Source organism: Ruditapes philippinarum, unplaced genomic scaffold, assembly GCF_026571515.1.
Source record: "Ruditapes philippinarum isolate M1 unplaced genomic scaffold, ASM2657151v2 ctg170_1_1_1_1, whole genome shotgun sequence".
Classification (NCBI taxonomy): domain Eukaryota; kingdom Metazoa; phylum Mollusca; class Bivalvia; order Venerida; family Veneridae; genus Ruditapes; species Ruditapes philippinarum.
In genome coordinates, this window is record NW_026858297.1 from 126,087 (window position 1) to 139,465 (window position 13,379).

At 33.1% G+C, this 13,379-nt stretch overlaps 1 protein-coding gene across 1 annotated transcript in view; it reads left to right on the top strand.

The window, feature by feature from the left end:
- LOC132752703 (uncharacterized) overlaps positions 1–13,379 on the top strand; it is a 39,585-nt gene that overhangs the window by 22,485 nt on the left and 3,721 nt on the right. Inside the window, exons 5-8 of the mRNA XM_060743067.1 lie at positions 441–638; positions 3,735–3,827; positions 6,489–6,616; positions 9,847–10,057. Of these exons, the coding sequence (XP_060599050.1) occupies positions 441–638; positions 3,735–3,827; positions 6,489–6,616; positions 9,847–10,057 (630 nt within the window). The remainder of the gene's footprint in view (positions 1–440; positions 639–3,734; positions 3,828–6,488; positions 6,617–9,846; positions 10,058–13,379) is intronic.

The window sequence follows — 13,379 nt, forward strand, 5'->3', positions numbered from 1 at the left end:
TTGAAATTAGGCCCAATCCCCCAACTGGAAAAGTATGCAACCAATCTCACCTAAAAGGTTTTTTAAAATTAAAAAAAAACATAGAATGTTTTTGGGTGATTATAAACTAAAGAAAGCATAAAATGGAAATGTGCTAGGCCATTGATGTTTAAATCATTGTGAAATTGAAAAGAATACATGAAGCAGCAATTGTTTCAACCCTCGTCTATACTTTCATCCCCCAAAGTAGCCTTTAAGGACACATTTTCCCCACCTAATGGGCTCTGCCTCCTTTCACCAAAATGTGGAAAAGTGACTGAAAGATTTAATATAAATGGTAGCTCCTACAAACAAATCCTGAATCACATTAGAGAGGCAATGAATACTGATTCCTATTAGACAGTATATTTTAATAACTTTGTTGTTTTTTCTTATGTGCATTGCAATTTTTATCTTGTTAGGGCTACTGAAAGAATCTGATGATGAATGGAAGATTTTGGGAGGGGATGTTCCATTAGAAATGATACCAAGATGGGGTAATAGACAACCTGACTTGATGGGTGGTAATGCCACTGCTGTTGATCCAAAAAATGAAGTAATGATGTATGATGCTAGTGGATTGTTGCCATTTGTATGCAAATATCCTGCATGCTTAGAAGGTACGTGTTGACTGAAATTATTGCATTGTGCCTTTTTAGCTCATCTGAGATAGCTCAAGGTGAGCTTTAAGATCGTTGAATGTCCGTCGTATGTCGTCCGTCCACCACATTTGTTCGTTAACACTCTAGCAATCACATTTTTGCCTCAATCGTCATCAAACTTGAGGTTGCTTGTCTTCGTAATTGCTCAGATGAGTTCGAACATGAAAAACTAGGTCAAAGGAGCTGAAATAGAAAAATCTTGTTAAGGACGTTTTCCGGAGTTTTCATATAGACATATAGGCAAAATTAAAACTGTTCATTAGAATTTCTTTAAACTTTGCATGTTATTATAATATGATAACAGAAACATTTTTAACGGAAACAAATTGGGGTCACCGTTCTCATTTTCGATTTATCTGCCCTCGAAATGGACTTTTTCGTTAAATTCAAGGGCAGATAATTTGCAATGAAGCTAAACAATACATTTTTTTCTTCTTATTTTCATGAAGCTTACGTTCGTCTTAGTCAATATGAAAAATTTTAAGAACAAATTTAGAGTGGATAGTTTTTTCTCACTTTTTCTCTTAACCTGTGCATTTTTTTTCTTAAAAAATTGGCCTATTTTTTAATAATTTAAAGTACCTTTATTAACATTGAAAAAAAATTAACAGAAACGATATAAGGAATTACATGTAATTATGTATTTAAGAATAAAAAGAAAAAACATTATCCAGAAGTAAAAACAAAAATGCATTATGTCTATATAGGTTATCTGCCCTTATAATGACCTAAAATAAGTAGAAATTCTGAATTAGGAGCAGATAACTAAAAAACGAGTACGGTGACCACATTTTTTTTTCGCTTACAATGTTTCTGTTATCATATTCTAACAACATGCCAAGTTTATAGAAATTCTATAAAACTGTTTTAATTTTGCCTAAATGTCTATATTGTAAACTCCCGAAAACGTCCTGAACACTTTAATGGCTACTGTTTTGATCCAAATATCCTGGAAATTGGTCTAAAAGTTTGTTTTGATGATTTCTATGTCAAGTTCGATTATGGGACACATGGGGTCAAAAAAATAGGTCACACTTCCCAAATATAAAAAACATTGTAAACACTCTAGTCGTCACATTTTTTACTCAATTGCCATCAAACTTGGTTAGGTTGCTTGTCTAGATAATTGCTCGGATGAGTTCGAACATGGGTCATCTCGGATGAAAAACCAGGTCAAAGGAGCTAAAATAGAAAAATCTTGTTAACACTCTAGTGGCTACTGTTTTGATCCAAATATCCTGGAAATTGGTCTAAAAGTTTGTTTCATGATTTCAAGGTCAAATTCGAATATGAGTTACCTGGGGTCAAAAACAAGGTCACATCGCCAAAATATGGAAAATCCTTGTTAACACTCTAGTGGTCACATTTTTTCATAACAACACATCTTTTCATAACATCACATCTTTCTCAACAACATATTTTTCATAACAACACATCTTTCTTGACAGCACATTTTTCCTAACAGCACTATGAAAGATATGTTGTTATGAAAAATGTTGAGAAAAAAGTGTTGTTAAGAAATGATATGGTTTATGAAAAGATGTTGTTAAAAAAAGATGTGTTGTTATGAAAAGATTTGTTTTTTAAAAAATGATGTGTGGTTTAGAAATATGTGTGGTTAAGAAAGTTGTTTTGTTAAGAAAGATTTACTGTTAAAAAAACCTGTGGTTAAGAAAGATGTGTGGTTAAGCAAAAATGTGTGGTTACGAAAGATGTGTGGTTAAAAGTTGTGTTGTTTAGAAAGTTGTGTTGTTAAGAAATATGTGTGATTAACAAAGTTTAGTTGTTAATATGATGTGCTGTTAAGAAAGATGGGTGGTTAAGAAAAGTGTGTTGTTGTGATAGATGTGCTGTTTGAAAGATGTGTTATTATGAAAGATATGTCTAATGAAAGATCATGCTGTTTAGAAAGTGTGTTTTAGAAAGATGTGCTGTTAAGAAAAGATGTGTTTTGCAAGAAGTTATGATGTTTTGTAAACACAGATGTGATATTGATAATACTAAATTTAACATGCCAGCAATGTTGTTTTATCTTCAAGTTAATTGAAATATCAGGGTTGAGTTTAATGAATTTTTTATGTTACCATGAAAGTTGCTGAAACATGAAATACCTGATACTGTCACGTCATAAACTTATCATCAATACATTGATAACATGTTCTATTTTAAAAATTAAGTTACATCAGATATTGTCAGTAAAATTAAATTTGTAAGTTTGTACAAAATTCCGTCATACTGTTGAAGAATAACACTTAACTTCTTTTTTTTTTGCTTTTTTATGTCTTGATATCAATATTAAATTTTCAGTACATATCATATTCAACAGCTAAAAAGTACATATCTGTTTTATTATATAATTTATAAATAGCTTTTATATGGCTTATCAAATCTGCCATTTTTCAGCTTGTCTACTTTTTCCATAATTTGGCCCTTTCTTTTTTAAATGAGTGCATTGGCACGCTCATTTGTATTGTTGGCGGTAACTAAAATAGACTAATTTGACTCTTATATACGAGTCACTAAACATTTATTCTGAATAATAACAACAAACTTGACATGACGTCACGTCATAGTCTCGCGTCTTTCGTGGGATTTCCAGAAAATCTATTTCTAGAAGAAAAAACGGTGAATATACTCTGAAAATCTATTTTAAGGGAAAAAAAACAGTGAATATACTCTGATATTGATTTGTTATTTTTTACAAAAAGTTGCTTGTTAGCCAATCAGGGAAAGGCATTTCAAAGCTATTTATAGATTATATAATAAAATTCAATATGTTCTTTTCAACAAGTCATGTAAATCTGTATATATATATAGCTGCTGTTGATTTATAAAGAATCATTTTTCTGTAAAATGGAATTTCCTGTACTATAAATTTGTTATAAAGAATCTTGACAGGTTAAATGGCCATAAATCAATGGTTGTTTGCAATACGATTTGTACGAAAACAACCATTAATATTGGGTTATATAACATGTCAAAAAATCATATAACTAGCAATATACCAATTGATGAAGAGGAATGCATTTTATGTTATATACCTCTGAATTTCAGGTTACATGCGTTGTGATGCAAAATGTATACCTTCACAACAGGTATGTAATGGTTTACCTGAATGTGTCGATGAAAGAGATGAAAACAATTGTAGTAAGTCAATCATACAAATATTATTTTAATCATTATCCAGATGCTGGCAGCTAATTCTATCCCTGCAACTAGTGCAGACCAATAATGTGCTAACTAATTCTACTCCTGCAACCAGTGCAGATCAATGATGTGCCCGCTAATTTTACCCCTGCAATAATGTGCCAGCTAATTCTATCCCTGCAACTAGTGCAGACCAATAATGTGCCCACTTATTCTACCCCTGCAATTATGAGCCAGCTAATTCTATCCCTGCAACTAGTGCAGACCAATAATGTGCCCACTTATTCTACCCCTGCAATTATGTGCCAGCTAATTCTATCCCTGCAACTAGTGCAGACCAATGATGTGCCCACTTATTCTACCCCTGCAATTATGTGCCAGTTAATTCTATCCCGTCAACTAGTGCAGACCAATAATGTACCCACTTATTCTACCCCTGCAATAATGTGCCAGCTAATTCTATCCCTGCAACTAGTGCAGACCAATAATGTGCCCACTTATTCTACCCCTGCAATAATGTGCCAGCTAATTCTATCCCTGCAACTAGTGCAGACCAATAATGTGCTAACTAATTCTACTCCTAGAACCAGTGCAGACCAATAATATGCCAGCTATTTCTACCCCTGCAACCAGTACACACCAAAAATGTGCCAGCTAATTCTATCCCTGCAACTAGTGCAAACCAATAATGTGCCCACTAATTCTACCCCTCTAATTATGTGGCAGCTAATTCTTCCCCTGCAACAAGTGCAGGCCAATAATGTGCCCACTTTTTCTACCCCTTCAATAATGTGCCAGCTAATTCGTCCCCTGCAACCTGTGCAGATCAATAATGTACCATGCAACCAGTGCACACCAATAATGTGCCAGCTAATTCTACCTCTGCAACTTGTGCACACCAAGAATGTGCCAGCTTATTCTACCCCTGTGACCAGTGCAGACCAATAATGTGCCAGCTAATTCTACCCCTGCAACCAGTGCACATCAAGGATGTCCTGCAGATCATGGTCTTCACTGTTTGCTTTATTCAGTCACTTAATGTTTTAAATTTTCCCAATAATGGTAAATGGTTTTGTCCAGATTGAAATATTTAAGGTTTTAGGATGGTAAGGATTAAACATGTCCATGTCATCAATATATCACCTGAATTCTTAAATACTTATGTTATTTAATCTATTAACCAAGCTGTATTTTATGTGGTTTATTTATTTATTTCATTTTTAGCTCCACTTTTCCAAGAAAAAAAGAAGCTTAGAGTTGTCATGACCCTCTCATTGCCATTGGCATTTATTAAATTTTTCATTTAGGTCCATTTTCTCAAAAACTATGAAAACTATTAACTTCAAACTTGGCATTACTGTTTTATCATGAGAGATGCCATTTCAAAAGGGCAGATAATCCAGAAATTATTCTGGGTAGATAATTTTAGAATTATGAAAAGTAACGCATCTTCCTTTTTTAAATTGATGTTTTTTACTAAGTTCAAGTTCTCAAAACTCAAGTAAACCACTTTAAACTTGTAATACTTGTTAAACTTCATTTATAACCTTGCTCAGTTATGCAGCCTTTTTAACTTTGAATGTCTTGGTTAATCTTTTACTTAAAGCTGCACCCCACCAGATGCGCAAAAATATTTCAAATAAATCAAACATGAGAAAAATGTACTAAGATTTTAGGAAAGGTATAAAGATTCAAAATTCTAGTAAAAATTAACATGCTATATATGATTATGACTGAATATTTCAGTATGTATTACTATATTTCTACTGCGTTACTAATGGAGTAAGGGCTATTTTTGCATATTTTGACCTCTTTATAGTAATTCACATAATTGTAAGTGCCATTGATAATGTGTTAATTACATTCTTTTGGTAACTTTACAATATTATACTGTTAAATACATTTTCAAATTTTCATGAAAATCAGCATGAATCTGGAGACGTGCTGCTTTAAACTACATTTCTAAAAAAAGTGTCAAAAATATTTACTTATTCTTTAAGCTTGGAGTAATATTGTTTTCTACCAAATTTGAAATACATTTCTAATGTCAGATAATCCTAAAATACTGTTTCCCTTTTTCATTTAGACTATTGCCCTTTTCTTAAAACCATCAAAGGTATTCAAATCAAACTTGAAATATTTGTTGATTGTCTAGGGCAGGTAAGTCTGCTCAGAACTTAAGCAGAATTATGACGCCCTTTCTATGATAATTTCATTTAACCATGACTTGGAGTGTACAGCCATGATTTAACTATCCAGCAGGTTAAATGTGGGGAACAGGACTGGTTTTGTTTATTTCAATTAAGTATCTCATGCACAGTTGCACCAATAAACAAATTACATATGTTGTATCTGAATATAAGGAATATATGGAATATTCTGTAAAAGATAAGGACTCTTTTTGGTTTTAAATACTTTCTTACATGACTCATAGGCTTATTCTGTATTTAGTAATGACATGGTTAGTTTTTAAGTAATAAACATCAACATTTGTAGTTGCTTTAAATGTACTTCAGAAGTAATTAATATGACCTGATAAAGGTCAAGTGATGAGAACAAATATTTTAAAATCTGTCCTGATGTTGACATGCATTTCTCTGATACTTCATTTGATACTGATAATCCATATATTATTATAAACACATATTGCTGTTATTTCAGCATCTCGTGGAACTTGGTATCTTACCTTATCTGAAACTACTGGAACAGTCCAGACTCAGCCTATGTCTGATTTTGACGAACAAACCTGGGTCTTAGAAGCCGGAGTAGGACAAAGAATCAGACTTTATGTAAGTGTTGCATCTGTTAAATAAAAATGGTGAATTTTGAAATAGTTTAAGATAGTAATTATGAAGCTTGATGAGTGAGTTTATGTCAAACTCTATGTATGTATCCATGTGTCAAGGTTACTTTTAAAGGTTCAATGTTAACAGTTTCTTTAAACAATTTATGGCATATGAATTATCTGATTAGGGATTTTGAAAAAACTTGGCACAAATATTGACAATATTAATATAACACATTGTATCATACAGCTGTGTGGATAGTTGTAATGTCAATGTTTCACCAAGAGGTTATGGGTCATTGGTTTAAAAAAAATGTTTCCCTGCACAATGGCCTATTAAAATTTGAAAGTGACTTTGCTTAATTGTTAATTTACATTTAGTATATTTGTATTCCTTTGTGTGTGACAAGTCAAGTATATAAAATTATAACATAAAATATTGTATCACAATATTACAAACATATTTTCTAGAAGTTCATCACAGTTGACATATTATACATTATTAAATAATCCATAAATAGCTTTGAAATGCCTTTCCCTGATTGGCTAACAAGCAGTTTAAGAACAATAGGGATTAGCATGCCAATGCGCTCATTTAAAAGAAAGGGTCAAATTATGGAAAAATAGACAAGCTGAAAAATAATGATTTACGTCGTATGCAATGGCAGATTTGAAAAGCCATATTTATATAAAAGCTATTTATAAATTATATAATATCACATCATATTCAACAGCTAAAAAGTCCATATTTGTATATTATTAAATAATCCATAAATAGCTTTGAAATGCCTTTCCCTGATTGGCTAACAAGCAGTTTCTTTTGTAAAAAAATAACAGGTCAGTATCAGAGTAAATTCACTGTTTTTTTCCTAAAAATAGATTTTCAGAGTATATTCACTGTTTTTTATTCTAAAAATAGATTTTCTGGAAATCCCCAAAAGACGCGAGACTATGATGTGACGTCACGCAAATTTTGTTTGAAGCAAACAACTTTGAGTGATGTGTCAATAAGAGTCAAAGAAGTCTATTTTAGTTATACCCTGTAAGGGGGTATACTAGAATCAGCTTGTCCATCCGGCCGTCCGTCCATCTCCCTGTCCGGCCTTCCGTCCGGCCGTCCGTCGGTTTTACATTGTCCGCCCAATAACTTGAGTTTCCTTTGGCCCACAGTCTTCATATTTGGCATGGAGGTTAGTCATGAATAGTAGATGACCCCTATTGATTTTGAGGTCACTGGGTTAAAGGTCAAGGTCACAGGGGCCTTGACTAAAAAAGCTTTTCCACCCAATAACTTGAGATTCCTTTGACCAACAGTCATCATATTTGTCATGGAGGTAAGTCAAGATCAGTAGATGACCCCTATTGATTTTGAGGTCACCAGGTCAAGGTCACAGGGCCTTGACAAAAAAAGTTTGTCTGCCCAATAACTTAAGATTCCTTTGACCCACAGTCTTCATATTTGTCATGGAGGTTAGTCATGATTAGTAGATGACACTTATTGAGTTTGAGGTCACTGGGTCAAAGGTCAAGGCCTTAACTTAAAACAGATTGTCCAGCCAATAACTTAAGGATTCCTTTGCTCCACAGTCTTCATATTTGGCATGGAGGTAAATCAAGATCAGTAGATGACCCCTATTTATTTTGAGGTCACTGGGTCAAAGGTCAAGGTCACAGGGGCCTTGACAAAAAAAGTTTGTCTGCCCAATAACTTGAGATTCCTTTGACCCACTGTCTTCATATTTGGCATGGAAGTTAGTCATGATAAGTAAAGGACCCTTTTTGATTTTGAGGTCAATGGGTCAAAGGTCAAGGTCACAGAGGGGTTGACTAAAAAAACTTGTCCGCCCAATAACTTGACATTCCTTTGACCCACAGTCTTCATATTTCGCGTGGAGGCTAGTCATGATTAGTAGATGACCGCTACTGATTTTGAGGTCACTGGCTCAAAGGTCAAGGTCACAGGGGCCTTGACTTAAACAAAGCTTGTCAGCCCAATAACTTGAGATTCATATGACCCACAGTCTTCATTTTTGGCATGGAGGTTAGTCATAATTAGAAAATGACCCCTATTGATTTGAGGTCACCTGGTCAAAGATCAAGGTCACAGGAGCCTTGACTAAAAAGCTTTTCCGCTCAATTGATTAAGAATGCTTTGATCAACAATCTTCATATTTGGTATTGATGTTGTTTATGACTAGTAGATGATCCCTGTGTCAAAGGTCAAGGTCACAAGGATATTTACTATAATAAGCTTGTCTGCTCAAATGCTTAAGAATACCTATCTGCAGTGTATTGATTTTGACATTTTTACATTTGAAGCATGGAGAATACATAACTTAGAAATGCACTGGCTTAGTAACCTCAGATTTGGCAGGGAGGTTATCCTTGAGCTCTAAATGGCCACTGTTGATTCTGACAAAGTGGTATGCGGGGGTATTCACGCCATGGCAATGGCAGTTCTAGTTATATTCTACACTGAACAAAAGTTCTAACCGATCACCCTGAGTTTTCGCTTATATATGAACAAGAATAATACAAATAGATCCGACTTATATTTTATTCGAAGAGAATGAACACATTGAGAATAATAAAATTATAACATATTTCTATTTAAATAATACTTTATCGATATCTTTAAAAAATATATTTTTATGAACAGCCACACACCTGTCTGATAGAGACTCCAGCATTCAACATTCCAACTGCATCGACATTCGTGCCATGTTTTATGTTTTTTTCACTTATAAAGTTAACAAGGATTTATGCAATGTAAAATTTAATACTCACCACGCTCTGCACGAAAATTTCGTGCCACTTCGTGTAAACCGCGCCTTGCCTCCCGTGTGATTGCATGGAACCGTATTAGATTATTTCTCTGTCCACAAATCGGTAGAAAACGACACAGAAATCACCTCTGCAAATTTTATAAGGATCTATTGACCCGTATTGAAATAATCAAAATTTAAAAAGTGATCGGTTAGAACTTTTGTTAAGTGTATTTTAGTCTTTACATTTTAAGAACAATAGGGATTAGCATGCCAATGCGCTCATTTAAAAGAAAGGGTCAAATTATGGAAAAATAGACAAGCTGAAAAATAATGATTTACGTCGTATGCAATGGCAGATTTGAAAAGCCATATTTATATAAAAGCTATTTATAAATTATATAATATCACATCATATTCAACAGCTAAAAAGTCCATATTTGTATATTATTTATTTTTCCTCAAACAGATACCACAGATGAATCTTGAAGAAAATGTCGTATTTTTAGAGGTTTGGACTGGTAGCTTCTTATTTCAATCTTCCGAGATGTTAGGACGTTTTACCGGCAGTGTCAGCAGCAAACATCTATACTCAACAAACCATTACCTTTCCATTAGATTTTATGCTGCTAGTGATTTAAGTAGAAATATTGGAACATACAGTTTCGAATGGGTAACAGGTATACATGAGTTTGTGTTGGATATACACATAAATGTCAGCATTAAATCATATTTCATTGTGAAATCAATAAATTGTATCAGTACCTGTTTCAAAATTTAACCTTTTAAATATATTTTTCAAATAGGTATGATAGTGTATAAATACTTGACTAATTTACTTTTACATGTTTTACATGTTTTTTTACACGCCCGGCAAACTGTCGTTCCACTTCAAAATTGTGGTGTACGGTATTTAAAACGAGCGAACGGCATTTCCGAGATAGACCAGAAGGTCGATTTAAACAGCTCATTGTAAGTATTGTTTTTGTTTTTGTCTTGTTATTCATTTAAGTTGTATTTTTTCGAAAAACGGAAAATGTAGTTCTGTGTAGGATTGATTTAGGCTTCCAATGATCTAAGATGTTAAAAATAGAAAATTATTTTAAGCCCGGGATAACTTTTCTCCCTGACGAAGCGAACAATGTTTGTAGAATATTGAACTTCCCAACCATTAAAATGCCATACCCTTCGGATTTCTTGAAAAAGTGTTAAAGAAAAATATCAACCCGTAATAAGAACTTGTCTTTCGTGCAACATTAATTACTCCTGAAGGATTTCTTAAATTTTTTCGAAAGTAGTTGAGCCAAAGGTAATAGATGGAGCGAAAGGTTCGATGTTGAGCGCAAGGCGATATTAATTTGACGTATTGGGAGGAGCGAAGTCTATGAACTTTTATGTATAAAAGCTATAGAAGTTAAAATAGACATGTTCAAGTGTTGAGACCGAGATATATATTGTTCTTGCCAAAATGTTATGTTTTTCGAAAAGTTAGATATTCAAGGTGCAGAACAGAGACAAAATTATGCAATGCACGGGGCAAATTAAATGGATCACTACTACCAAGTTCATTTTACTATGACTTTCTGTAATAAATAGCTCTAACGTACATGTTCAGATCAAACACAAATAAGCCACGTTTTTTATGAATTTGTAAGGTGGGGAATCTCTATGAAAATGGTTGACAAGGTGTCAGTCGTTTTGAGGATATAACACGTGTTAAAGTTATGTTTCAAGAAACTTCCTCCCTTTTTTAGCATTGTTGTTTAGTTTATTATTGTCCTCTCAAAGTATTAATAGAAATGTTTACTTTTATGATAAAACACTGAAGTAAAAATTCTTGGTTTAAGAAAACAAATAAGTTAAAAGCAATATCTGTAAAATGTTGTTTCTTTATACACAGGGAATCTAAGAACAAAACGAATGTAATAAAACAGGCAGTGCTCAGTTGGTGTACGGACTAAAATTATCAATAATTGATAGACCTAGTTATAGTAGAAATAAATTAATATTATTATCATATTTCTCCGGCTTCACATTTTAGCTTTTAAAGATTTTATTTATAGAAATTCGTAGACTACGCTCTTAACGCCAACTTAATATCGCCTTGACCCTACAACTGACCCGTTTAGCTCTTGTTTGGCTCCACTACTTTCGAAAAAATTCTATATAAAAATTTAAGAAATTTACTAAGAGCAGTTTATTTTTCACGAAGGACTTACTCTTGTTACGGGTTGATATTTTTCTAAAACACCTTTTAAAGAAATCCGAAGTGTAGAGCTTTTCTATGGTTGGAAGTTTGATATTTAACGAATTGTCGTTCACTTCGTCAGGGAGAAAAGTTCTCCAGGGCTTAATATTATTTTCTTTTTGTAACAGATTAGATCATTGGAAGCCTAAATCAATCCTACACGGAACTACATTTTCCGTTTTCTAAAAAATACAACTTAAATGAATTACAAGACAAAATCATAAACAAAACTTACAATTAGCTGTTTAAATCGGCCTTCCGCTCTATCTCGAAAATGCCATTCGCTCGTTTTACCGTACACCACAATTTGAAAGAAAAGCGACAGTTTGCTGGGCGTGTTTTAGAAAAAAAAAACCAAAAAAAAACCCCACAATTTTAAAGAAAAGCGACAAGCTTGCTGGGCGTGTTTTAGAAAATATATATATATATATATATATATATATAATTATCATAATTTTTCGTTCATTATCTTTAGAAACAGTTGCGACACATTCAACTAAAATTTGACATATGGATATATCATAAGAATATACTGGTCAAGTTCGAATTAGGTCATGGCTTGATGGTTGTTTACAGAGTTATGCCCCTTGATGAAATTTTCAGTTTCTATTAATTATCTCATTATCCATAATTTGACATATGGATTCATTATCCATAATTTGACATATGGATATGTCAATGGTATGCCCAGGTCATGTTTGAGTTATGCCCCTTAAACTTTGAAAATAATATGAAATTTTCAGTTTCTGTTCATTATCGCCCCAATAGTAAAATTACACATTCAACTCAAACTTGACATATAGATACATCTTAGAATTAAGCAGTTCAAGTTTGAATTTGGTCGTAGAACATTATGATTTTGGACAGTGTTATCTCTCTTGAATGTTGGAAAAATTTTGAATTTTCAACTTTTTGTTGAAATGGATGTAGTCATTATTTTGGCTTTAAATATGCAATTCACAAAAGGTTCCCAGCCAACATTCTATATCGGCCCGACATCAAACCGACATGGTTTTCTATGACGGCCCGATGTCGGCTTTAACCTCGGCTGCAAATAGGAATGATGTTGGCCCGACATCGGCAAAACAATATCGGGCCGACATCTTAACGATATAGGCCCGATATTTCTTGCCGACATCGGGCCTACATCAAAACAATGGCGGTGCGATGTCAGCCAACAGTAGAAAGATATCGGTCCTATATAGACCAGGTATCATCCTTATGCTAGCATGTTGATGACATCTAGCAGCAAGCATTTGGCACAACCTGCAAAAACACAAATTAAAAGATAATTATTCTACAAAATTAGACAATAAAGACACATATTTTAACTTAAATGTGCAAATGACAATCACTACCATGATAATGCATGCCGCGAAATTATGTGACAAATATTTTCAAACATAATTTTACATCTAAAAAAGAGACAAACAGATAAATTGTGTTTTTCCAATAGTTTTAAGTGTAAAATCAAATTATTAACAGCGTTTACAGATTTGTTGTATCATCATTACATTAATAAAAACATGCTTTTCATCACCTTCCTTTGTTAGCTTTTCTTTTTGGCGCTTAATCTGTTAATTGTAGGACTGCAGTGAATATTTTCAAGCTTTTCATTTAAGATATAATAAAAGAGTGATTTTATGTAGTCAAAACGTAAATATTGAATTTAATAACAAACCACATATCATTTCCAAACTCAACTATGATTATTTTAGAAATTCATATCAAAATTTACAATTATTTGCTGCATG